Source organism: Procambarus clarkii, chromosome 68, assembly GCF_040958095.1.
Source record: "Procambarus clarkii isolate CNS0578487 chromosome 68, FALCON_Pclarkii_2.0, whole genome shotgun sequence".
In the NCBI taxonomy this organism is placed as follows: domain Eukaryota; kingdom Metazoa; phylum Arthropoda; class Malacostraca; order Decapoda; family Cambaridae; genus Procambarus; species Procambarus clarkii.
Window position 1 is genome coordinate 8,406,863 of NC_091217.1, and position 26,391 is coordinate 8,433,253.

The window sequence follows — 26,391 nt, forward strand, 5'->3', positions numbered from 1 at the left end:
GGCAATGGGACTAGTTTACTGCTTTATGTAGCAAATGCATTTTGCAGCTACTGTATAACGCATCTTAAGTCCTTGTTAAGTCCTCTGGCATTCAAATGTAGTTCATACCGTCGTTCAATGTAATGCGGTAATGGAAGAACGGCCTTGGACCATATGACCTACGTAAATGTTGCAGCCACTTGTCGCCACTTGCATCTTCAACCTTTTAGCACTTGTGTGCTACCCAACCCACTACTGCATATGTATACGAGTTTCCTTTTCTCGTCGAGTACTTGTGAGGATCTGGAGTCAAGCCTATATTGCACTTAGGCATTTTGTGCCTTAATATCATTTATGTGTAGCTGAATATCTTGCCCATTCGTTTATGCAATTAATATTATTCGTATAATGTATAATCGCAATTTTGTTTATTGTAAATTTGCATATTTATAATGTGTAATATCATAGCCTCTCTTTAGTTATGTCGTTTCGAAGACTGCCAACTTCCCCATCTTGGGTGTTTTGGAATAACTATTTCGTGGAGGATTTAAGGAAACTTTACAGGCGAGTTTAGTATCTCTGAGAGGGAGGATGGTTGGATGTTATCAGACAAAATGATCTGAGAACGTTATCGAGGCCACCAGCCGAGGACAAAGGGCGTATTGATGTGGGAGCGGGTAGACTGGCCTTGACCTCTCGTATAGCTGTTTGACAACGACCACAAATCTCCATTCTGGGACACCATTCAACATGGCATCTGACACGCGGAAAGAAGTGATGCGCGTGGCGATGTAAATGCCACGGATAGAGCTATAATTACGGTGTTAATGTCTTGCTATGTTCACTTAATTCTGCTATCAGTGTTCTGTTTTTGTATTATCATCAGATGTTGTTGACCAGACCACACACCAGAAGGTGAAGGGACGACGACGTTTCGGTCCGTCCTAGACCATTCTCAAGTCGATTGAGATAATAATTAAATCAACATAATTTAGCCACGTTACTGTGACTCATCGCCATCATCAGATGTTATCACCCTCTAACGCAGCGTGCGTTTAAACTACTGTGTGTCTATTATGCTTGTCAAAATTAGTCTTAATCCACCGTACCGTAAACCTCCTCCCCCCCCCCCATTATCATAATTTATATTAATTGTACCTTTGAACTTAATACTAATACTTATTACCTAATAATGTACCTAATGTACCTAAAATGTACCTAATACTTGTACAACTGTGGTAGTAATATGTGACGCATATTACCACCATGAATAGACTTACAAAATTTGTATTTGAAAACAGTTATGTTCTTACCAGGCGATGTGAAAGGTTCTAATCTTGGGGGTTGTTCTATATCAAAGTTTACAGGAGTTACGCAGTTTCATTTCTGGGTAGGTTATGAAAATGTTGTATAGTTGGCCTCTGGCATGAAATATCCCACCACCACCCCTTCATCTCCACCTATCTAGCAATCACACGAGACAAATCAGGATTTCAGGCTGAACAGACTCCAGAAACAGGCTAAAAGGCTAACCAGACGGGTACGTCAACATCTTTTTAGATTCCCACTCGTGCGTATCATCTGCCATTGGATAATTAGTATCAAGAGTCTTAATGGTTGCAAAAATCTCCACTTTTGGAGTGGAGATTCCACTATTTATTTTTATAAATTATTTCAAATATTGGGTAAGCCATTTGCAGTGATACTATACCATTTCCGCCATACCTCCCGCATTCCAACACTAATTCCTTTCCTCTCCACGAAGAATGAAAATAGTCTTGTACTAATCGTATACAACTGTGGTAGTCAGAGGGCGTGCAGCTGGACTCCCCATTGTAACAACCTGGTTGATGGGGTTCTGGGAGTTCTTATACTCCCCAAGCCCGGCCCGAGGCCAGGCTTGACTTGTGAGTTTGGTCCACCAGGCTGTTGCTTGGAGCGGCCCGCAGGCCCACATACCCACCACAGCCCGGTTGGTCCGGCACTCCTTGGAGGAATAAATCTAGTTTCCTCTTGAAAATGTCCACGGTTGTTCCGGCAATATTTCTTATGCTTGCTGGGAGGACGTTGAACAACCGAGGACCTCTGATGTTTATACAGTGCTCTCTGATTGTGCCTATGGCACCTCTGCTCTTCACTGGTTCTATTCTACAACGTTGTCCAGCTCTCAGTAACACCACTATACACACAGCCTCACCACTCGACGCCCGTTCCCGGCACCCTTAATGTTATTTAAGGCTAGAATATTTATAAAAACTAAGTATTCCAATTATAATATTGGAAAACCAAAGCCAATAAATTGCACTCTGGAAATTGCTGGTTTTCATCGTTGACTGAACGGTTCACTTGGATATTGTGCCTCTCTAGGAATACTGATACTTCCTGTATACTAATATTCCCAGTGGCCATTCATTTATATATTACAATTCATTTTTTCGTGTCCAGACATGTGACTGCCAAGGTATATTTACATGATGATTAGCCACGGTGAAAATTGTTTAATTTGCGTAATGTATTGCCATGTTTGAGTAACTTGATTGTATTATTCTTGACGCGTGCATGGACCTTGGGTGAATAGCGTCAGAGAACTCCCATGTTTCATGCTACATTTATTCTCATTACAGTTGTCAAATAAAAGTGTATTGGCAAAACAGGCTGTTCTAATTTATTGGACTGATTGCTGTTGCTGACCTTTGTGTAAAATATAAACTGATGAAATTCTCTCGCCGAAGAACGCGAGGCTAATGTGGCGTTTGATAGATTTTCTCGAGGTTAGTTGTAGCACTTGCCCTCGGGATGTATTGGGTTGGAAGCTGCACCAATCAGCGTTGTGGAACGTGCCATGCTAATTCCAGAGGGTAAAACAAAGGAAGATGGTGGTTTGTTAAATGGTTTGAAATGTATTTGCTGTGCATCATTTTTAGAAGTGTTAAATCAGTCATGATCAGTGATTGTCCTTTTTTCTTTGTTACGCCGGGCCACCCCACCTGGTGCGGCGGAGGGTTGGGTGGGTGGGTGGGGGTGGATTAGCAGGTAACCTTGAGAGAGCAGTCACCCCAAACCTACCTACCCACCTGGATGTTGACCCCTCGTCATTAATCCCGTTCTATACCCACCTTCCGCAAATAGTTCATGGCGATAGGCATGTAGCTCACTCTGCTCCTCACATTTCGGCTGTGCACTTCATTCCTCGTCATATATTCGTACACATGCTGGGAGGTTTCGTGTTTCGTTGGTTACGCTTTGCTGGCGATAGACTGACCTGGCGGGCCTTTGCGGAGACTAGTTACAGGCGTGTTATGTGATACTGTGTGTGTGTGTGTGTGTGTGTGTGTGTAGCACTTTGTTTTGGGAATACTGTACGTACATTATACGGATTCGCCAACTGCTCTTAATGCGGGTTTCTAGTAGTGATATTAAAATGGCTTTAGCTTGCTGAATGTGACTGAACCAAAGGTACTGGTGTGGCTTAGTGTAGAAAACTAAAATATGTTCATCAGCTAAAGAATTTATACGATACTCACGACATTATAAAACCACCGTTATGAATGTGATTGTTAAAGTGAAGGCTTATTTATTAAAGTGAAATGGGGAAGGGGGGCATATCACATTCCGGGGAGAGGTACACAAAGGACCTGGGCAGAAAGCTAGGTATTTAATAAACACATTAACTACAGGCTTGTGTATATATCTTCTTATTTGTTCTGCTGAATTTGATGGTGGAAAAAGTCTGCGAGTAAAGTAGGCTCATTAGTTTTGTTTAACCGGGTAAATGTTGCATGTAAATTAGTTTCATTTGCGTCCTTTCCTGGTGACTTTATATTTCATCTGTCTTGCCCTTTTCCCCAGAGCGGTTTTGGTGCTGCTGCTGCGTGAGAACACGGTGGGGGGGGGGGGGGTTGCTATTTTATCTAAGGCCTCTGTTGAAAGTCTGGTTAAGGTCTGTCACAACTTGTGCAGGGAAATAATACAAACTCTTGGAATTTCAGTTAGGGAGTACCAGCAGGGTGGATAGGTGGATTTCTTAACATTTTCTTTAGATTCACTGAACGCCGATAAGATTAGCTGTCCGTGGTATACCTAGAGCCGGTGGCAGTACTTTCGTTCCTTCGAGCAGACGTTAATGGCATACAAGAGTTCTTACAGTTAACACTAAAGAACCAAAATAGTGTTTGTATGTACATCTCGTGTGTGCATGTATACATCAGCATGTACATGTAGCGGCCATCATGTTCTCTTGCTGTCATCATTCAACGTTGCCGCGCGCCTGGTCTTTTGTCCATCACGGTTCTTAAACATGGGTACCTGTGTTACTTTTGTCATCTTAGAAAGCTCCAGTTTTCCTTGTAGCAAGGTGGTAATGTTTGTCATTAATTTCCACAATTTCTTCGTGCTATTGAGAATACATGGTAACTTACCATCTGGTTCTATTTAATTCTGAAGCTATGGTAACTCGTGGTTCCTTGCTTCTCGGTTAGTTGCGTATAACAGTACGTATCTTGTACTCTCACACATATAACATAACAGTTGAACTTGACGGCTTGTTTGTGTAGAGGGGAAGGGGAAGCAGAGACGTGGGCGTGGTTTATAGGTTGGGCTTTGACTGTTAATGGGCGTAGAGGAGTGAGTATGGGAAAAGTAAGGTGTGGGGAGGGTCAGTTGTGGCTACGCTGACTAATAAAGAAGGGATCCTTAGTTTCATGGCCATGCGTAGACGTTAAATGGCAGTCAGGTACCGTGCTTGCGAGAGAGGGGGAGGTCCCCTAACCCACCTACACTCCCGTTTATAAAAACGGGTGTTTGGTGGGTTAGAGAGCCTACATTGGTAACCCCTACCAGGGTTAACAAATCATTCTGTTTTTAAATTTAGGTCGTAGAAATTATAAATATTTCTTAGGAGTTTGAAGACAAACATTTTGTTTGATGATATTTCCTTTGTATCTGGTCATATAAGTATATACATACACAGTACAGTGAAATGTTATGGTCCCAAGTAAGTTGCATTGTGCTAACCATTTAGTGAAGTTGGATGTGTTGGCTTTTACAGTAGACGACGTAAGGCAGAACCCACCCAAGCCGCACCGGACGTCGTGTACACGGCCCGTGTCATTGACCTGAACCAAGGCTGTTGATTGCTAGCACACCAACCCACCGCACCGCCTCAAAGTGTGACTTGAAGTAGCAACAGACCAGTGGGAGGGAATGGACGTGAGTGATGTTAGGCTTAGGCAGGGGGTCATTCAATTCTAGGTTATAATTTATTATTTGTGGACGTTTTTATACAGTACTTTGCACTAGTATGCTTCGGGTATTTGGTTTTTGCATGCACTAATTGTCATTGTATAAAAAATAAAAATGATACCTTGAGGTGCTTCCGGGGCTTAGCGGCCCGGTCGTCGACCAGGCCTCCTGGTTGCTGGACTGTTAGGTCCAGAGGTGATACTGATAATTGAGGTCTAAAAATGTCAAATCCTTTGATGCGGGGAAGGAACGGAGAGGGATAATGTACAAACACGGCAAACGCTTGTGATGGAGGGGAGTTATCAGAGGGAGGTCGGGGAAGTGTGGGCTTCAATGTCGTTATAAGGAGACGGGGTGAGAAGTGAAGTTTAAAAAACACTGGTAAGGATGTAGTGTTAAGCCCCATCGTGTCTTTGCAACACATCTTGCGAGGAGGGAGATGTAGGAAGTTGTATGGTGTTACAGGAAGACGAGGGGAGTGAGTTAGGTTAATCCCCCCCCCCCTCTTCCCCGGCTTTAAACCTGTCCCTGAAAAGCCATTATCCCCCCCTCCCCCTCCCTGGGCTCTCACCCCCAGTTACCAACCCTGCTTCTGTGCCAGGTAAGTCCACTACGGGTTCAAAGTAGTGGACGTAAAGTAAGTCCCGTGCTACTTGGAACTTTTTGTTCAGAGTAGTTGAATTGAAAAAAAAAATCCCGGGCTCCGTGTAGCTTGTTCGCGAGGAGCCGGGGTGAAGAGAGCGGATAATTGGTCGGTATTACAATCATTGATAAACATATGTAAAGAGGAAATCACTGTTCATTATATGGCGCTCTAGTTCGTAACGGTCAGTTGAGAATGTAGTATTTGGTAACGAGCCTGGCCCCAGGCGAGCCCTGGGAGTAGCTCCCGAAACCCTCTCCAGGCAACTACATTAGTGCTAGTTTGGTGCCCGTAATAAGCTCAATTTATCATTGCCACATTTTGCATCCTAAAACTTTGAGATAATTGCTTCTTCCTCGTTTGTCGTTAGTTAGCGAGGCAGGGCATCTTCCACCATCTTAACACTGGTGGGTAAAAGTCTGTTTTGATAGCAATCATTGTTTTCGCTGACCACTGCCAAGCTTTCTCCCGGCTTAGTGGTCCTCGCTGCTGCTACTGTTCTACGTGGCTCGAAATAGTCGGCAGGAATCTTGTCGATGGCGATGGATGTCTGATAACTCCTCCAGTTATCACTGCTGCTCCAACGTAAGGTGCTTTTGGTGTTAAGAAACCCTTTCGTTATAATTTTACGTCTAGCATTTTTCTGGTCCCATTAGTGCTTTGGTCGTAATTAGGAAATTGGATTGGGTACTTTTCTCGGTGACGGGGAGGGGTGTGGTGGCAGCGGCGGCCTGGCAGGTGTGGCCAAGCGTAGCACTTGGGACAGCCACGGCCGGAATTTGTTTAGCCTTTCCTCTTCCTTCAGTTTGCTCTAATAATTCACTGTCCCATTTACAACTGTCGCCTTGTTTACGATCATCCCCTCTTTGGATCTTTGTTCTTCTAACATTTGTCGGTTTACTCTTCTGATCGCTTTTACGCTTACAATAATTGTTTTTGTCTGCTTTAATGCACGTGTCACACCGTGTTCCTTTGTTTATTGGTTTCAGTGAAGGCTTATTTGCTTACCTAAGCCTTGCAGCGCTGAAGGCCAGCAGATCCTCAACTCTCCAGTTAGGGTTTAGATGGACACATTTAGTCTAATGACCATGACTCTTGAACACAGAAAGGTAAATCTTGCTCTCGAGGTGTAATTAACACAGAAAATATTGAAACCCTTTTTCAGTGTTAAGCTATTTTTGGTAAATTTAAATTGTATTAATCCTAAAATTGCCATATGGTGTTTGGAAAATAAAGTTTTGAGAATTTGTAATGTTTAAAAAGAAATCGTACACTGGCTAGTCCATAGACCCATTATTGTGTAGGTTTAACCTTGCTGCTTCGTGTCGTCTTTACTCTTCTTTAATGCGGCTTTTGGGTTTCTTTTTATCGTGTACTTGTATTCTCAAGCCTCCCCTCTCGCGTCCCTTAGTTTTTTTTCTTTTTAAAAAATTTCTGCGGTTAGGGTCCGCACCCTGCGTGTTGTTCCGGCCCCCACAATGTCCACTCATGCGTCACGCAAGTTTTGGAGCAGGGAGGCTTGTTTTATGCGCGCTGCGCCACAATATGTTGTGGCTGGGACATCTTAACTCTTGTAACCTTTTTGGAATGGAAAGATTTTCTTACACCTGCAGCTGTGTTTTACTTGTTACCTATAGACGGTTTTGACACTTATGTCACTGCTTGGCTTCGGGCCAGCCAGTCTCAGACATTTACGAAACACATACCTCTTTCATTAATCATATCACATTTGTTTATATTTACCACTTTGAGCTTTGAAACGTCACAGCCGAAGGGGAGTGTTGTAAATAAGCTCGTAGGGCTTCGGAGCTCATAAACAGTGTAATAAATTTATTTTTCAAAGTAATAAATGTAAACAAAGCTGCCATAATTTCTGCTGTACAGGTTTCATAAGTGCCTGCTTAAATCCATGGTAAATCATTGTCTAAGATTTTCCTACAGCAGGGCTGCTGCACAATCATCTTGTGTGGGGGATTTTCATTAAGGAAATGGTCAACCTCAGGGAGAGCCACTCGGCCGAGCGGACAGCACGCGGGACTTGTGATCCTGGGTTCGATTCCAGGCGCCGGCGAGAAACAATGGGCAGAGTTTCTTTCACCCTATGCCCCTGTTACCTAGCAGTAAAATAGGTACCTGGGTGTTAGTCATCTGTCACGGGCTGCTTCCTGGGGGTGGAGGCCTGGTCGAGGACCGAGCCGCGGGGACACTAAAAGCCCCGAAATCATCTCAAGATAACCTCAAGATAACCTTGCTTTCCTTTTACTTTAATAAACAAACAAATCATGGGCTAAATAGCAGTGATGGCTACACGTGCTGTTTATTTCATATGAATATTTGGCTTGCGTAGTTCTTAGCAATTAGTTCTTAGCGGCCATAGCCATTTGTCTCGTCCGGTTCGCCGTTTCTAGAAGATTCTTTGCTAAAGCTTCAGTGGCAACATTTTTTTTTTTTAGTCGCAGATTAGTTTAATATTAGTGTTGCCCGTCTAGGTACACTCACGCTCGGGGTTGGTTGTGTACACTGCTTGATGGAGTTCTGGGAGTTCAACTCACCAAGCCCTCGTCTACTCACCAAGCCCGGCCCGAGGCCAGGCTTGACTTGAGAGTTTGGTCCACCAGGCTGTTGCTTGGAGCGGCCCGCAGGCCTACATACCCACCACAGCCCGGTTGGTCCGGCACTCCTTGAAGATTCCGGCACACTGTGATAGTCAGAGGACTTTCGCCAGGGGAGATACGTTTATAGACTGACGATGGAAAGAGATTCTTAAAAGTTGCGTCATGTGGCAGAAGGAACAGTTGTGGTGGAACGTGGGGGCAGAGGATGGTTGGATTTAACACTTGGACAGTAATGTTAGTTTCGCCGAGATCTCTAGCTGGTCACATTGACCCACTAACTGGTTAAAGGCGAGAGTAGAATTCCACAACTGCTCAAAGATTTTGGCGGAGATTCGATTGCTTTGATCGTGATTTATTTTAGACGGGTTAGCTAATCTTAAAGAAGACTGAACAGTTTGAAATCTAATGTGCAGCTCATTGGCGGTTTAAGAAATTAACTACTCCGTATATATTGTAATTTGCTTGAAATGTTTAACCTCACGAGGAATTCATTTTTTATTTCCCTGCTCGTGCTTGTGTTTAAGGGGTCGGCTGGCGCTAGCGACACGTGTCCCATCCCAGCAATAGAATACTTTTACGTAGTGTCGCGTGGTCAGCGGTAATTTACGGTCCGTTAGCGTCAGTTACAGTATGGGCGAGTATTTCCTAAGTGTGTTGGCGGTGGCAGGCATGTGACGCTTGTGGTCTTGGCGAGAGTTTGAAGCGAGTGCACTGTAGCGTGAATATCTTGGCTTGACGGTAGGGGTGTGATGAGGGCGGTGTGGTGTAGGGTTTAGCTCCAGTTCTGTCAGTAGGGGTTATAAACTTAAGCATGTGCTGAAACGTTGTTTAGTTGTGTACTAAATGTTAAAAACATGTAATCCTGATTATGCATGATGAAATATGTTTATACAGACAAAGCCATATCGTGCGTCCGTATGATCAGGTAGATAATGTTCTACGTCTTTCATTTCAGAGCTACGTAGACTATTATTCTGAAAATGATTATTTCTGCCCTGATTATAACGTCGATGCGAAAGTGAGTATCACCATGTAGCTGTTGGGGACGTCTGGTGGTGGGAGAACGTTGACAGTCGCATAATTAATAAGCAAGCAAGCAAGGTGGGTGGACTTAATTTATGGCAGTCTTAGTCTTCGCCGGAACCACTGAGAGAGAGCTGGTCGACCAACTCCAGCCTTGTCAAGTAACCACAAGACGTAGCTGTCACCAGCAGTAGCCATCTTTGCTGTATACATAATCTTGGTCACGTAAGGGTGTGAGTGATGAACGGTTATCGTGGAAGTGCAGTTCCTTGGTAATTATTTCTATTTGTTGCGTTATGCGCCACTTGTAGTTAGTATGCACTTGAGTGTGGATTTGTTGACCATTCTGTACTACCGGACCAGCTTAGTGTGTCTGCGATGTAAGGTAGGGTAAGTTTATTCAAATACAAATTTGTCATGAAGTGCCTTAACATTAAAGGTAAATGCTGATCTTTGAGTAATTGGGAAACTGAGGAATGTTTTATAGTGCTTTTAAATATTGAAGTTTCGTACAATATTGAAGATAAATATTTTGATAGATAAGTGATTTAAATGGATTTACTTTAAAACTGACTACGAAACTGCGCTCAATCTCTTGTACTACTGAAATAAGTCGTCTGAAGAATAACTTGTCTGGACGGTGCTTTATTGACCATTATTGTATTTAACAATTTTCAGTCTACCTAAAACGCAGGATATATTATCACTGAATGATTCTTGTATCGGTGACAGCATTTCGCATATGCGCTTCTCGTGTCTATTTTACAACGGTAAAAGTTAACATTCATAGGATTTGTTAGGGTTAAGGTAAACTCGAACTGTAATGTGGCATCCAGCAGGATGTGGTTGGTGTAGAGTATTGCTGGCTGCTGGCACTTGCCGTCCACCAGAGTCCCACCAGAGTCCCACCCGGTCGTAGTGACAGTATTGAATCCGTGACGAGGATTCGAACCTGCGTCCGGGAGCATCCTAGACACTGCCTTAATCGACTGAGCTACTTTTTACCCTGTCGTATCTCAGTCGATTAAGACAGTGTCTAGGATGCTCCCGGACGCAGGTTCAAATCCTCGTCACGGCCCTTATGGATTTGTCCATTTGATGCATCACGTTAGTGTGATCTCTGTGTGTCATAAACACTGAATTCTTACCCAGCCACAGTCCGATTTACAATGGGTGTTGTGCGGGCAAGGGTATGTTCTATGACCATACGATCAAGTTGTCACCTTATAAGTCTGCCCCCCCCCCCCCTCCTGACGTGCCAACTTGCCTAAACTTTGTTTCCAATTATAATATGGTGGAAGGGACCTATGCTTTAGTTTCATTATAATGACCCGCCAGCGTTACTGGTACCAGACATAGCGGAAGGAACGAGCCTTGTCGCAAAAAATTGAAACGTGGTGTTACGACAGCTTGAAGCAGTGTAAAAACATTTAGTTACGCATTTCCCCCAACGTGGAAAATATTATTCGTGAGTAGGTTAATGTTTGTCGCAGATTCAGTTGAAACACCCCCCCCCCTTTCCCCATGTGTCCGGAAGCCGGCATGCTTTTTTATTGGCAAATTGTATTGCACATTTGCAAGCTCATTTGGAACACGTGCCAGAATGCTTGTTAGTGTATTTAATTAATAAGCGCTTAAATTCAGTTTAAAATTTGCATTGTTAATAGTTAATTAGCACGGTATGTGGGACTGATGCTGCTGCATTTTTCAGATTTTAGTATATTAGAGCTGCCTCGCCATGAGTTAATAGTTGTAATCTCTGTGAAAGCTGTTCTTGATAGGTTGCTATGGCAACTCCATTAGTGGCTCATTGTTAGATCCTCCCCCTGGTCTTCAGCTGATTACCTGCCATAATTGCTTTTCGGCAGGGAGCTTTGAAGGAGTTAACTCCAGCACGGCCATTAGGGACACTCACCAGTAAAATGCTGGTTTGTTTAGCATCTTACTTTGGTACATTTGAGAGTTAACGCTTTCTCCTTCCTTCCCTTCCCTTCCCCCAAGCCTCCTGTTTCTTCTTCCCGTCCCGCTGCTTTAACAGCCCGCCTCCCGTGTTTGTGGATTGGAGACTAATTATCCTTGAGTGCCTCCTACCACCACTCTACCTGCGCACACGCCAATGCCACGACACTTTGACATTATTCTGAACTTAACATATAAGTATTTTTCGTTGACATTCGCCTCCCACGCTTATATTAACTTATTTGTCCGTGCATGTGGCCTTCTCTTGGTCTGTCTGCGCTCACCCCCCCCCCCCCTTCACATGCTCCAACATTCGCCCCCCCCCCTCTCCCGGTGGTCCCAACATTCGTCCCCCCACCCCCCACCCCGCCGAGTGCTGTCATAACTCGCCGTTTGCGCCTCACCTCAGCATTGTCGCCCCCGTGATAGGCAGGCGGGGGAAGGCTGATCAATACGTTGGAGCGCGGGGCGTGCTTGACCCCCACAACACAAGTTCGTTGTGTTTACATGGAAGTGTGTGTGTATCAACCTATTTGATAGTTGATACACGGCTGTATCAACTTGTTGTCCTTCTCGATCCTAAATCCTGCCTCTTGTACACTGACATACGTTGCACTAGATGTATTGTCAATTATAATTGTCTTTGCAACAGCTTTTGGTAAAGGGATTATCATTCAGCGAGATGTGTTGGATTGTTGCTTAGGTTTTTGTTCCATGGCGTGTCGTGGGTGGGCCGTGTTCAGGCTTTGGTGTGAGGGGTAGCAGCGGGGGAAGATCCGTCATATCCAGCTCGTCTGATCCCCCTTCCCGGATATCTGCACCTGTTGGCCGCAGCCATCATTGTCGTCCTGCGGGTCCTTGCATCACATTGCTCTGCCTCCCGACTGGTTATACAGCTGCTACCGAGCCTTTGTTCTCCACGTAATGGTTTCTCCAGCTTGTCCATGTGTACTTGACCGTTTCTGCGGCGCCTCGTTATGACTTGATGTACGTTTGTATACTTAATTAGGTTCGTTCAACATGCTCAGTATATTACAGCGGGCGAGTGAGGCTGACTTGACAAGAAGAAAATTTAATAACCCACGGTGAAGTTTTTTTTTTTTTTTTTTTTTTTTTTTTATATTCTGATGGGTTTGTTGGTGGGCGTGAAGCTCGCGAGTTTGTCGACGCATGTCAGGGAGATACTTTTATTGTCTTATCAAGTTGCTGCTCCGGGTTTATAGAGATGGCTTCTAGGCGTTCCTGGCTTCTGGGAGCTGTAAAGTTGTCAAGAGGCTGGTGGTGTGTAGGCGGTGCTCACCTAGTTGTGTTTGTGGGGGATTGTGCTCTATTTAGTCCCGCCTCTCAACTGTCAAGCAAGTGCTGTGCAGATTCCTGAGCGGGTGGTGCTGTGGACAGGTGGTGGTGGTGATTTAAATTCAGGAGGTAGAGGTAACTAGGTGTAAAGGTATTAGTAACGCCTTCCCTGGCGTATGGTGTACGCATGGGAAACCATCCTCGTTTGGTGCATGGTATTCCATGCACCAAGCTGAGTGCACTCGCTCTCCCTGGCATGTGCGCCCTCCGTGGCCTCTCCCTGGGATGTGCGTCCTCGCGGTCTTTCCCTGTGATGTGCGCACTTGACGTAACAATCGTATCATTTGTTTAATCCGGTTGGTATAGTCTTTTAAAAAGTGGTTGGGAGTTCGGTACGTTAATCCAGCGGAGATGCCGTGGTCTTAATCCACCCCTGAAGCTTGGCCCTTTTATTTTTTGTTTTACTGACTGAAGAGTGAGAAACTAAAGGAACTTAATTGGGATTAAGGCGGTGGTGTGGTTTGGTTGGTGGGGCGGCGTTCACCTGGCACCGTTCCAGTCACTCTGACCTACCCGCCACCATACACTGCTCATGTTCGCTGCTGACACCGGCCTCCCCTCGTCAGTACCCCCACTGGTACACGAAATGAGTTAATGTAAGGTGTAACACGGTGTTCGGGCGTGGAAGGTGGCAGAGCACACGCGGTAGTAGTCCAGCCAAGAGGGTTATTGTGTTGGACATGGGAACCAATTTGATATATTCTTTTAACAAGACGTTAGGTGCTAGCTTGGCGCGCTCGTGTAGTGTGCGACGCTGCCGTCTTTGCAAGTTGCAGATGCAATTGTGGGTGTGGTGCGGGAATAAGTGCAGGGCAGGCCTTAACTGGTTAAGGAGTCGGGACTGGTGGCGACTGAGGTGGTTGGCAGACCGTGGAGATGGCCTTGGCGGCGGGTACGTGGGGGAGTGAGACAGCCCTGGTAACTGCTCATGGTGTTGCCTTCGCTCGACACTACCCATCGCTCGAGGCCACGCTGTAATTTGCTGATCACTATCAAACCTTAAAGAAATGCGGGTTAGGGTAAATAAAATATGTATTTAGTAAAACTCGTGTACTACTTGGGGGGGGGGGTGCCTTTACCTATCTGGGGGGGGGATGGGAGTGTGTGTGTGTAAATTTAAATTTTGCCCAGAGGAGCGAGTTTATTGGGCAGCGCCACTCATCTTGAGTGGACATACCGCCATAGCAGCATGTACAACACTCCCCAATAGGAAGAAAACCCGCTGGGTTGTTCATCGTGTGTGTGTGTAAGGTTGCAGAAGAATGGTGACCGCCATTAATTAAGTTTTAGGAGACCTAGGGGCGTGGGTGTAGAATTCGACGAACTAGTTGAACAGGTTCTGCAGAGCTGTTTGCCTGCTGTAGAGACAATTTAGATGTTCAGAGTTCGTCATACCAGCAAGTGCCGTGTTCATGGTTCATTTAAGTATTTGTGTATTTGTGTTCATGGTTCATTTAAGTATTTGTGTATTTGTAGAGCGGTTTGTTTTAAGTAGAAAGTAATTTATGAGAAGTACAGAATACCTAAATTTTAGAGAAATATGTGAACTGCAATCAATTTATTGGTAATTGGAGCATTCCTAGAGGAGGATTCATGAAGTAACTTGCGTGACCACTTAAGAAACCAGTGCATCTTTCCTCAACTATGACACCGTAGTATGTATTTATTAAACAGTTTTGAGTTCCGAAGAGCAGTGAGGTTATCAACATTAATAACCTCGGGATGAGAACGACCTCGCAGCGTTTCCAGCTGTTTAGTAAATAAAGACTGAGCCGTCATGGTCGAGGTATGATATAGGTGTTTCATAGGCGCGGACAAGTTCTTGATAATCCTGATCCCGGAGCTAGCGTTTTGTGTCCTTTTTAAAATAAAATATTTATTTAGATACCAAACGTGTCTTTAGTAGGTAAGTTGGGCGTGGGCGAACAGCAGCTGTTTAGTGTTAAAACGATTTAGTTTTTAGTTATGTGATGATGGAAACAGCAATGGGTGCAGCTGTAGAGGCTCTACACAGTACTGTATACATTAGCTGGTGGGTAAGGGTCCTCTCGATCCCTCATCAATCAACACTGATGTAAACACCAGTCGCACAGGGAAAGTTCAACGTTGGGGATGGGAGGAGGGTGCTCAAGGGCTATAACTCTTAGGGGTACCTGGGAGGGAAGATGGCGCGCAGTGTGTGGGGCTGGCGCGATAGTAACAGGGCAACCCGTCCTCACTTGGTACACTGCATGTTGACGTCAAAATCCTCAGCAAACAAAAGGGTATTTATGAATCATAGCGACTCGGTCACGTTTTCTATGCTCGGTGTATAGATTAGTTTCGATCGTTTTAGTGCATCACTTTCCATTCGTTGAGGCTAAACGAATGATACATCTGTGGCTAAACAGCAGATATATACATGTATACATCTCCTTCACGTGCGATTGTACGCTCCTAGCTCGTACCATCCCTGCTTCTGTAGCTATCAGCCACATAGGATTAGTTTTTTTTCTCTACCACAGACGTGGCATTTACAATGCTAAACAGCATAAATACATTTTCTTCTGTCCTCCATGGACAGGGTTAGAGATCAGTTAAACATATAGTTCAGGGATTTATTGTGTGTGGGAGGACTTGCGATACTGTTCTCTTTTATTACTTAGTCCTAACTTGTTAAACTGTCTTCATTTTTTTTTAGAATGTCATAAGGTTACCCGTGCTGTAAAATTGTATTGTTAAGCGCGACGTTGCGTGCTGGTGCCGGTATGGTTAAAATGTTTGTAAGGGTAAAACTATTCCTGTCAGCTGGCCACTGCTTGACGAGGCAAATGGCGACGTGTTTACCCTTATGTCGTGTGAAGCGGAAGTGGCTGACAAATATGCTGGGCGACGCTAGCACAAAGATAACATTATTGTTGGGTGCTCCCGTGACAAACTATCTAGGAAGCAAAATACACTGGCGGCAACCCTCTTGCATAACCAGACTACCACAAGGCACAGCCTCCCGCGTCTGACGCCTCTATAGCCACCCTCGCTACCACTCCACGTCAACCACCCCCATTCTGGCCTCCAGCCCTCTCCCGTTCCTCTGCACTTGTTCCCACGCCCCCTCTTCCACTACCTTCCCCCCCCCCCACACCCCTGATGCTCTATTCTGCCCCTCCTCCTCCCCCTGATGCTCTCCTCATCCCCTCCTCCCCCTGATGCTCTCCTCACCCCCTCCTCCTCCCCCTGATGCTCTCCTCACCCCCTCCTCCTCCCCCTGATGCTCTCCTCATCCCCTCCTCCTCCCCCTGATGCTCTCCTCATCCCCTCCTCCTCCCCCTGATGCTCTCCTCATCCCCTCCTCCTCCCCCTGATGCTCTCCTCATCCCCTCCTCCTCCCCCTGATGCTCTCCTCACCCCCTCCTCCTCCCCCTGATGCTCTCCTCATCCCCTCCTCCTCCCCCTGATGCTCTCCTCATCCCCTCCTCCTCCCCCTGATGCTCTCCTCACCCCCTCCTCCTCCTCCCCCTGATGCTCTCCTCACCCCCTCCTCCTCCCCCTGATGCTCTCCTCACCCCCTCCTCCTCCCCCTGATGCTCTCCTCACCCCCTCCTCCTCCCCCTGATGCTCTCCTCATCCCCTCCTCCTCCCCCTGATGCTCTCCTCATCCCCTCCTCCTCCCCCTGATGCTCTCCTCATCCCCTCCTCCTCCCCCTGATGCTCTCCTCATCCCCTCCTCCTCCCCCTGATGCTCTCCTCATCCCCTACTCTTCTACTCGGTGCTCTTTTTTTCCTCCCCCGCCCCCTTCCCCTGATGTTCACCCTTCCTGGTGCTCCATTCCCCTTCCTGTCTTCCCCCTTCTTTACTGGGTGAGATTTTAAATTTATTATATCGTATAGCTATTTTTTTATTACTTGTGACTAAAGGTGAAACTCGTTAACATTTAATTACTTGCCTTTATTTTCAAGGGTGTAAGACTTGTCAGTTGAATTGTAGCTCTAGATTTGGTAAGAGATTATCAGAGCATTGTTTCTGTTAGGGCAGTGTTGGTTTAGTTGTGATCAGAGATGGTTGTACCAGAGTGCGGCTTGGCGCTAAATTGTTCTACTGACTAATTACTTGCCAAGCTGCCAGTGTTGTCTGCCTCGGGCTAGCGCCTCTCCTCACGCCTCTTATATATTATTGAGGTGTCTTTGTGTTCTCTGGCCCCAGTACTGCCAGTTAACGTGGTTATTTGTCCTTGCATTCCACGCGTCACCTGGTGACGGGAGGCAGGTTATGGCGTGCGTTTCGGCAATGTCCCTAGCAGGTGTTGTGTTAGTGTTACAGGTGTGGGGTAGGATGAGGCTCGAGTTATCAGCAAGCTTGTGCTGTTGACGTAACATGAGGGTGGAGTTGTGCTCTTTGCCACGTCATGCTTTAGTTGCATTGATAACACCACTGCTTATGCATGGTGTTTCGCTCAGTTTGCACCACTGTAGCTTCAACCACGCCCCCCCCCCCCCATGCGCACTTTTGTAAACAGCCAATCTTCCCCCTGTTAACAGCCTCCCCAATCAACCGCCCATCTTCCTCCGGCAACAACCACCAGTCATCTCACTCTCTCCTCCATCACTCTTGATAACCCTCTCCCCATTACCACCCCACTTCCATCACACACAACCACCGCCACAATCCTTTCCACCACACATCCCCCCCCACACTACTTACATTTCCTCCCCCCCCCCCATCTCTTGCATCCCCGTCCCACAACCCCCAACATAGCTTGCATCTAGACAGTTTAAGCTTCATAACGGAAGGGCAACATGGATTTGGAGGGGACAGGTTACCAAACGAAAAGAAATTAAGGCTGGGTAGACTTGTTTTCCTCGTTAAAAATAATTTGATCATATATCTCATAAAAGCCATGTGTTCAAGCTGAACTGTTGCTATACTTGGATGTCGGAAAATAAAGGGTCGGTTTCAGGTAAGGGTTTTTTCTACAATAGCTAGTTTTTTCTGCCATTTCTGACGCTTTGTCGAGGTGGTCCTTCATAAAATTACAGGTAAAGGGCTCTTATGGCAATATATGCAGCTTCTGTAAGATGGAAACTGGAATTGCAACGACCTTGAATCAGCTCCTCATACGCCTCATGATCAAAATGGAGAAACTACAGAGCTTTTCAGGAAGATTTGTGCTGAGACGAAGGCCTAGCCTACAAAGCTTAAGGAATTAAACCTCAATCTTAGATCATAAATATTAGGGATATAATCACTGTATAAAAGTTAATGAGAATAGACAAATCGGTCAAGGACAGCCTCCTTAAAAATTGAGAGCAGAGCCCTCGCAATTCTAGCTTAGCTTTAATACACTGTACTCCCCTTCATAACGTCTAGGGTAGCTGCACAAATGCAGATGTACCTAAATGTGTTAATAAAAAGAATGCAGAGCAAGAGGACATAGATAAAAGCTGGACGAGCAAATTAAATAGTGAATGACTTCTCCATCCTCAAATTTTGAAGCTAGATTTAACCGAATGGAAAGTTCAGCCAAGTCAGTTGGACTAAGTTGTAGGTAGCCTGTTAGGTAAGCTCCCGTCGATCCCCCTTACCCTAACCTTCTCCACCCTCCCACCATCTCTCCTGTGATGTGTGATGGCCCGGGAAATTCCTTTATACAACTGAAAGTTTGATTTTGACATTAGTTAGGTCGTGCATGTTATTGCCGCCTCTTGTTCATCCTCCACATTTCATCCTTTTGTCATACATTGGTAGAGTATAAAAGGAAAAGGAATGTGGAGGAGAACAATATTGTGGGTGTTTGGAGTGGCCGTAGGGTTTATGGGCTCGTATACCTCACAGCCTGTGGCGGCACGGCTTCCTCAGTTGCCTAGCCTCAAAGTCCTGGTCTTCCTAGACCCTTCCTCCATCTCTGGTCTGCCTTGTTTCACGCCCTCTCAACCCTTCTGCTATTGGCCCCTACCCACCAACCCCGCGTAGTATTCCTCCTCTGTCTCCGCTAACCCCCATTTGGTTTAAATTTGTGCCGCGTTAGGTTAAGATTGGTTGGGAATGTTTATACAAGATACATCTCAACCATTTTTATTTAGAGCAAACGAGGAGTGTAATACAGGTGTTCGCAAGTTGTTGGGCAAGTAGGTAGGTCGTGAAGATGAGAAACGTTGGAGCAGCAGCAGCAGCAGTATTAGCTCAAGATGCTGGAGGTGGTGCTGTAGTGGGGCCCAGGAGGCAAGTAGGTAATTAGGTTGAGGGCTGCACACGTCCCAGGGGTCTTGAGATACGTGTGCTGCCCACACTGTGTGCCTTCCTTCCTTCCCCTGCTGGACACGAGTATAAAAGTGCGGAGGTTGCGCGTGCGCTTCACACCACCATGTATTGGCGTCGAACACTGACCTTATGGGAGGGGAGAAGGTGGGAGTGGTAAGGGTCGTGTTTCTCGCCCGCCAACTGCTGGCATGAAACCCTCGTGTCTTTTCTGTCCAGTGTTGTACCCTTAGTATTTGTATGCTTTAGAACCTTTCATACCTATAGCTGGTTGATAAATGGTGTTTTGGGGCGTTCATCTGGTCTGTTATAATTATGCCCGAGTGAGACAGAGCCGCCATGGACCAAGGTGATAAGTGTGGATGCAGCAGCAGATATGAGCCGCCAACGACGTGTGCTGTAACACGGGCTGGCTTTGTTGGGTTGTAAGTGCATATTTGACTTTCTCGACCCCAGCTCATTGTGTGTTCTCCCCTCTCCTTCCCTCCATCTATTCGGCTCTTTACTCCTCGGGATATAAAGGCTAAGTAGAAAGCATATTTATGAGGTAGGTGTGCGTGAGAGAAACTAGGGGGGGGGGGAAGCAGGAGATTCAGCTCTTGGACCCCCCCCCCTATGTTTTCAGCCGCTCTTGCAACAACTCCCGATTTAGGTTTTCCTGGCCTTTAAATTGTCATTGTAATTAGATGCCGGGGAGGCGGTCGGTCGAGTGGACAGCACGCTAGACTCGTGGTCCCGGGTTCGATCCCGGGCGCCGGCGAGAAACAATGGGCAGAGTTTCATTCGCCCTATGTCCCTGTTACATAACAGTAAAATAGGTACTTGAGAGTTAGTCAGCTGTCACGGGCTGCTTCCTGGGAGTGGAGGCCGGGGGCCAGATTCACGAAAGCACTTAGGCAAACACTTACGAACCTGTATATCTTTTCTCAATCTTTGGCGGCTTTGTTTCCAATTATTAAACAGTTAATGAGCTCGGAAGCACCAGGAGGCTGTTTATAACAATAACAACAGTTGATTGGGAAGTTTTCATGCTTGTAAACTGTTTAATAAATGTAACCAAAGCCGTCAAAGATTGAGGAAAGATGTACACGTTCGTAAGTACTTGCGTAAGTGCTTTCGTGAATCTGGCCCCTGGTCCAGGACCAGGCCGCGGGGACACTAAAAGCCCCAAAATCATCTCAAGATAAGGTGGTCCTGAAATCTGGTTATTATTATTATTAATCATTCTGTTGTAACAAATATATTATCCCAATTATTCCTCGTGTCGCGTCTTAGTGTGATTAGGTTCAACAGTTTTTCTTCGTTCTTCCTTCCCAAGTATCGTTGTAAACCTCTGTACCGTTTTGTTCCTTTTGTGCTTCTTACGGTGTGGGCTTCACGAAGGGCTGTTATCCTAGGTCTGGTCTCGCGTAGTTGGTTCCTCAGTCGTTGTAATGTCCATCCCACCCCCTCTAGCTAGAGTATGCTCTAGTAAAGGGACAGGCGAGTTACCCGTTACGCCTGCCAGCGATGGTCTACACTATACAATACTGAGTATTCATTCCCCTTCTTTGTTCATACTGATCTTTCTAAGGGCTCTTCACTCTTTGGAAACGCGGGGCTTTTTGCAGGACTTATTTATTTTTATTGATAAATGCTAGATATTTCGCGCAGCGTATTTTGAAAGTGTCATTATAGATTGTGTATTCTTTAAGATTGCAGGAATGCGATAGTGTAGACGTAGGTAACAAGGCTACGTGTGCGAGGCGTTATAAAAGTAAATCAACGTCACCCGGGAGCAAAAATAAACCGCCATTCCTCGTGGCTCACTGCCTGTGGCGTCAAGATTGAATGACCGCCATTGTGTACGGAGTGGGAGGTGTGTGTGCCGGAGAGATGTTGATAATGTGGGAGATGATGAGGCTGGTGGTGAGCTGAGTGGAGATGGGGCAAGTTTACAGCATTACCACCTAGCTTTCGGTAGCTGCTGCTGCCGCCGCTACTACTCCAGCTGCTGCCGCTACTCAGACTGCTGCTTGTTTAGCTTGGTGTTGCTGATCTCCCAGGCTAAGGAAATGTGAACGAAGGCGAGTGAATGCAAGCTAGTTAGGCTATGGATACCTTGGATGATTTTGTCTTCATGTATCGTAATGTGCTCCAGATCTCTAGGGGATGGGCATCTCTCTCGCTTTATATATTCATACTGTAATATTAATGTTCAGGAGGGGGGTATGCCTCCTTGGTCGACTACGATCCATATCTCTCTAGTTTAAATGTTTGACCTTAAAAAAATTAATTGTAGAATTTGGTGTCTTGATTGTGTAATGTTCGTCATGATCATGACTTCGGGTAGTGGAAGATAGTGTGCGATGGGTGTAGACACAAGTTCTTGAAAGGGTGGTAGGAGGCGAATAATGACGAGGCTGTGCTCAATGTGGTTTGGAGCTGGTTGTGCAAGTGTTGCTGTCAGGTATTTTATGGCGTTTGTCAGTAATGGTGTCAGGTTGAGGGTATTGTGGTGGTGTGGACAACTTTTATACCAGTGGGAGGCGTTGATGGCGAGGCTGATGGCGGGTCAGCATCAGTTGATCCTGCACCTCTCGGAGCCGTCCCGCGGTATCGATCCCAGCCCTCACGAATCAACAACCCTCCCCTCCCCCCCCGGCTCTCCCCTTCCCGGCTCTCCCTCGCGCTTTCTCGCCACACTCCCTCTTGTTATGGCTTCCACGACACTCCTCCCCTCTCCTCCCTCGCCACCCCTCCTACCCTTCCTCTAGGTTCGCCTCGTCCGTTTTATAATTTTGATTCAACATTAAAATCGTCTAGATCTTTCCTTAAGACTATTTCCTTCGCCTCTCTGGTACACACACAATTACATAAAATGTATTTGATACTAAAAAATATGCACGTGGTTGGACTAGAACCCGAGTACCTCTATCTGAGAGGTATCGAACGGATATAAACGAGCAAAATAACTGCCTCATAATATAAGTTTCTGCCTCATAATATAAGCCTACGTCCTAGGTACAGTGTGTTGAATACATGACAACTATGCAGTTGGTCTACTTATTGCCTGCATCTACTTCATCATCACAATCGACTTGAGAGTGGTCCAGGACGGACCGAAACGTCTTCGTCCCTTCACCTTCTAGTGTGTGGTCTGGTCAACTACGCAGTCTCCCCCCAATGTTAAAGAATGCAGTTCAACTGAACAAACCCCCTCGATGACTAAAAGGGGGGTGGGGAGTGGATAGGGAGGAGGAAGTACACTCGCGCACACTGATGGTTCCCCCACACCCATTCCACCGGTAACGCAGTTGTGGTGTCAATGATATTTAGATATTTTTTATTTTATTGTTGCCGCCGGATTTTGGATAGTTCGTATTCAACCTGGGGATCCCTATTGTTGACATGTTATACCCTGCAAGATCCTAGATCAATTAATCTGGTGGAGGCTATTGGGCAGGTTTTTGTGATGGTTGCAATACGGGTTCAGAAAGGAAGTCATTTATCTTCCTGGATTGCCAGAAATACCTTTTGACACCATTCAGAAGGGTATCACAAACTTAACACACTGGAGTAACTGCGTGCCATACTTACCTTACCTTGTGGTTACCTTGTGATGATTTTGTGGTTTAGTATCCCCCCGACCCGGTCCTCGACCAGGCCTCCTGTAAGGCAATACTCTTAACAAGAAGCAGAATATGGCCTTGGAAGCATCACAGTGGAGGGAAGATGGGGGTGTATCGTCGGTGAATGACATTACCGAGGAGGGGCGAGTTACACAGTCGCTGGAAAGACAGCAAATTTGGTACCATTGTAAACGAAATTTGGGAGGTATTGAACTACAGATGTCACCGACATCCATCCATTTCCCCGTAAAGTACTTTACAAGAATAGTATGACAAATACTAGTTGCACATTGTTAAAATTAGGTGAGTAAAAAAAAGATAACCGTGTACAGATACAATAGCGTGATGGAACAAACGAACAAATCCACAAGGGTCGTGATGAGGGTTCTAACCTACGTCAGAGGAATTTTTACCATGTCGTAGCACAGTCGATTAAGGCGCGTCTGGGATCCTCTCGGGCGTAGGTTCGAACCCTCATCACGGCCCTTGTGGATTTAAGATAACCATGTATTTTAGGGATGCAAATCATGCCTAATAAACCTGCTAAGGTGAAGGGACGACGACGTTTCGGTCCGTCCTGGATCATTCTCAAGTCGATCTTCTCATCGCCTGCATATAGTTCCACTAGGTGGACTAGAGGAAGATGTAATATGGATAACAGAGTAATTTTGGCGTGTACATGTGCGCCGATGAGAATGTTCAATTACGTTTTTATGATTAGGTTTGGAGCCCACAAGTGTTATTTATCAACAAAAAATATATGAACAGCCGTCGCTGCTCTCATTACTCACATTGTGTACCAATACTCTACCTGATTGGCACTACACTCGCTTTGAACGAGGGTCACCAATATCTGGCCTCGCGCTATTAGACTGCTATGGGTTTGATGACATCGATTGGCGGAATGTCTGTCGGGTCCCGCTGCTGTTGCTCTCCTGGGGGGCTGGGGTGGGAGGACGACGTCGTCTTGGTGTGTGTGTGTGTGTGTGTGTAGATTTTGAAGAAAAGTCAGACCATGAACAAGAAGAAACTTGGTCTCTGGATTAAGTGAACGCCGAACCATCATCAAATAGGATTATGTATGTTCGTGGCTGCTCAAAAGGCCCAGAAGTGTTTTTAAAGCCCTGCCTTCGGCACAGCTGTGGTAGTAGTACATATCCCGAAACAGGTTATAGGTAAAAGTTTAGGAAAGAGGATTTCGGTGGGTTTAGTTCCGGAATAAAGCTGCCTGAAACTCTTTTATTTCGTTAATTTATACGCAAATGGACCGAAGGGTAAGAGGTCTGAGAAAAATGGCCCACATTTGGGTAATGGTGCAGGCGCCAGAATTATGGAGCGTATGAGTGAGACTACCAAAGGCCAGATAGATTGTAGCGTGTGTAGCGTGAAGGTTGGTGGACTAGCAGCGTCTATAAGGGCAGACTGGAGTGTGGCGTACTCAGAGGTTCAACTGGAGTGATCCAACTAATTTGGGTTAAGGTCTTGGTGGCGGTAGTTGGAGGGGATGGAGCGTTAACTGGTTGATAACCGAAGCCACTTCATAGTATGCTTAAGATAAAATTAGATAATGTAATCCGTACTTTGGCTACATAAATCAGGGCAGTTGCCAAGGCCCCATAAAACACTCAACCCCACATGCTGGAAAATATTGACCTTAGCACAACGTTTTTAAATTTTTAACATTGCTACCTGCTGGAAATTATATATATTCTAAAATGAGCAGGTGTTATCGTTCATAGTGTGTAAATAAAATTATATGGGCTAATATGATTCAAAACGGCAGTGTCACACGAAATAAGACAAAGGTAAAAAAAAAGCCTTAAAGAGGAGAGACTATCCTGCAGAAGTTGCGAGACTATACTGGTTGTGAGGGTCCAGGGAGGCCAGGACCCAGGCAAGGCCGCCAGGATAGGAAAATCCTCGGGTATGCATTCGTTCCAAAATGCATTGATTTTCATGGTTACCAAAAGAGCTTCAGGCTTGAGGTTGTCCTTGTAATTTACCATAGAAAATGTTAAACATTTTTTATTATCACATAAGCAGGGTCATAATTTAGAGAATTTACCGAATGTAATATAAAAGTGCATGACATTGAATATGCGTTAGTTGATACAGAACAGAATCCTATTTTACTGTAAACATTTAAATTCATTAGTTCTAAATGGATACGGCTTCGTAACTGTTAACGTGAATACACTTTTCGATTATGCTACTAAAATCATTTTAAAAAGTATTAAACTATAATTGTTGCGATGAGAGTAGCACCAAAGATTTTCGCTATGGCGTGACCTGCCGCCGCAAAGGCTGGTTTGCCGCGGCGGAGCCACTCGTATGGAGTGTGATTTTCGATGTTACTGCCATCGTGGGATGAAAATCATTTGCTCTCTCCACCCACCTTCTCGTAGTCTCGAATTCTTTTCCCCTCCCTGTTCCTCTCCCCCCCTCCCTGTTCCTTTCCCTCCCTCCCTCTCCCTGTTCCTTTCCCTCCCTCTTCCCCCTCCCTCTTCCTTTCCCTCCCTCCCTCTTCCTTTCCCTCCCTCCCTCTTCCTTTCCCTCCCTCCCTCTTCCTTTCCCTCCCTCCCTCTTCCTTTCCCTCCCTCCCTCTTCCTTTCCCTCCCTCCCTCTTCCTTTCCCTCCCTCCCTCTTCCTTTCCCTCCCTCCCTCTTCCTTTCCCTCCCTGTTCCTCTCCCCCCTCCCTGTTCCTCACGGGTGTCTGCTCCACATAGGTGCCGTTGGGATGAATGTAAATAGAAGCGCGAGGCGTTACTATGGTTACCATCACCGTCCTTACCAGCTGACGCTGCATCTCTAGACTCAACCGTCCTATCATGGAGGCCAGGCTGACGGGGGGCACAAGTGATTGCTTCAGGTCGATATGTACGGCAGGGATGGGTGGTGTGAAAGCAGCCTATCCTCTCGAGGGATAGGCTGTAGGTACTTTAGTTTTTTCCTTCATGAGATTTAGAGGTCAAAATGCGATGTGCTATGCGAGAGGACGGGTGGATATGAGAGCAAATTAGGTATAATCTCAATAATAAAGATAATCTATCCTTATAATCTAATAAAGATAATCTCAAGGTATGACTAGGCTGCAAAATTAGCTTAAACAGCGTCTTGAGCTACTTGAACAACCCCTTCCTCCATAATTGGAAGAAAACCAGCTGGACTCATCCCTTCACTTGACTAATATGTTCATAAATGAATCTTTTATCTCTAGTAGCAGTATTTGACCATTGTGTTGAAAAATAACACTCAATATGTTCACTTACAATTTTATTGTTTAAATAGCTGAACGCGTGTCGGGGCTAAACTGTAGGTTTATTAAATGTACGGACCTTTCATTAGAGCAGTCAAACGCGGCGAGAGTTGTTGCCTTGTGCGGCCCAGTTACCGGCAACTAGACAGCGGGTGTAAATGGTGGCCGCCATATTAGCACCACCAAATGTGTGGGGGGTTGTCTCCGCCCCCCCCCCCACCTCCAGCATGCGGCAGAGGAGCAGAACGCGGCTACCTCATCGTTCAACAACCCCCCTGCACTCCCTCTCCCTTAGTATTACTCAACCCCCCCACCCCTCAACTCTGTGAGTTGCCCCCTTCCCAGCTCGGCCGCCCCATCCCCACTCCACCTCTCCCCCTCGTACCACTGAACGCCGCGCTTCCCTCCTCTTAACCATCGCTGGTGCTAGCTCACCCCTCTGCCTCCCCCTCTCCATGTTCCCCTTCCTACATCCT

General features: G+C 45.9%; 1 protein-coding gene across 12 annotated transcripts in view; it reads left to right on the forward strand.

The window, feature by feature from the left end:
- Nucleotides 1–26,391, forward strand: part of LOC123774747 (heterogeneous nuclear ribonucleoprotein L) — a 204,739-nt gene that overhangs the window by 18,043 nt on the left and 160,305 nt on the right. For 6 of the 12 annotated variants that reach the window (XM_045769295.2, XM_045769294.2, XM_045769296.2 and 3 more), the window contains exon 2: nucleotides 9,434–9,496. The exons of 3 other annotated variants lie outside the window; for them this stretch is intronic. In XM_045769295.2, the coding sequence (XP_045625251.1) occupies nucleotides 9,434–9,496 (63 nt within the window). Of the gene's footprint in view, nucleotides 1–5,026; nucleotides 5,188–9,433; nucleotides 9,497–26,391 lie in introns of all 12 variants that reach the window. 3 more of the 12 variants (XM_045769302.2, XM_045769304.2, XM_045769305.2) reach the window with 2 other exon arrangements.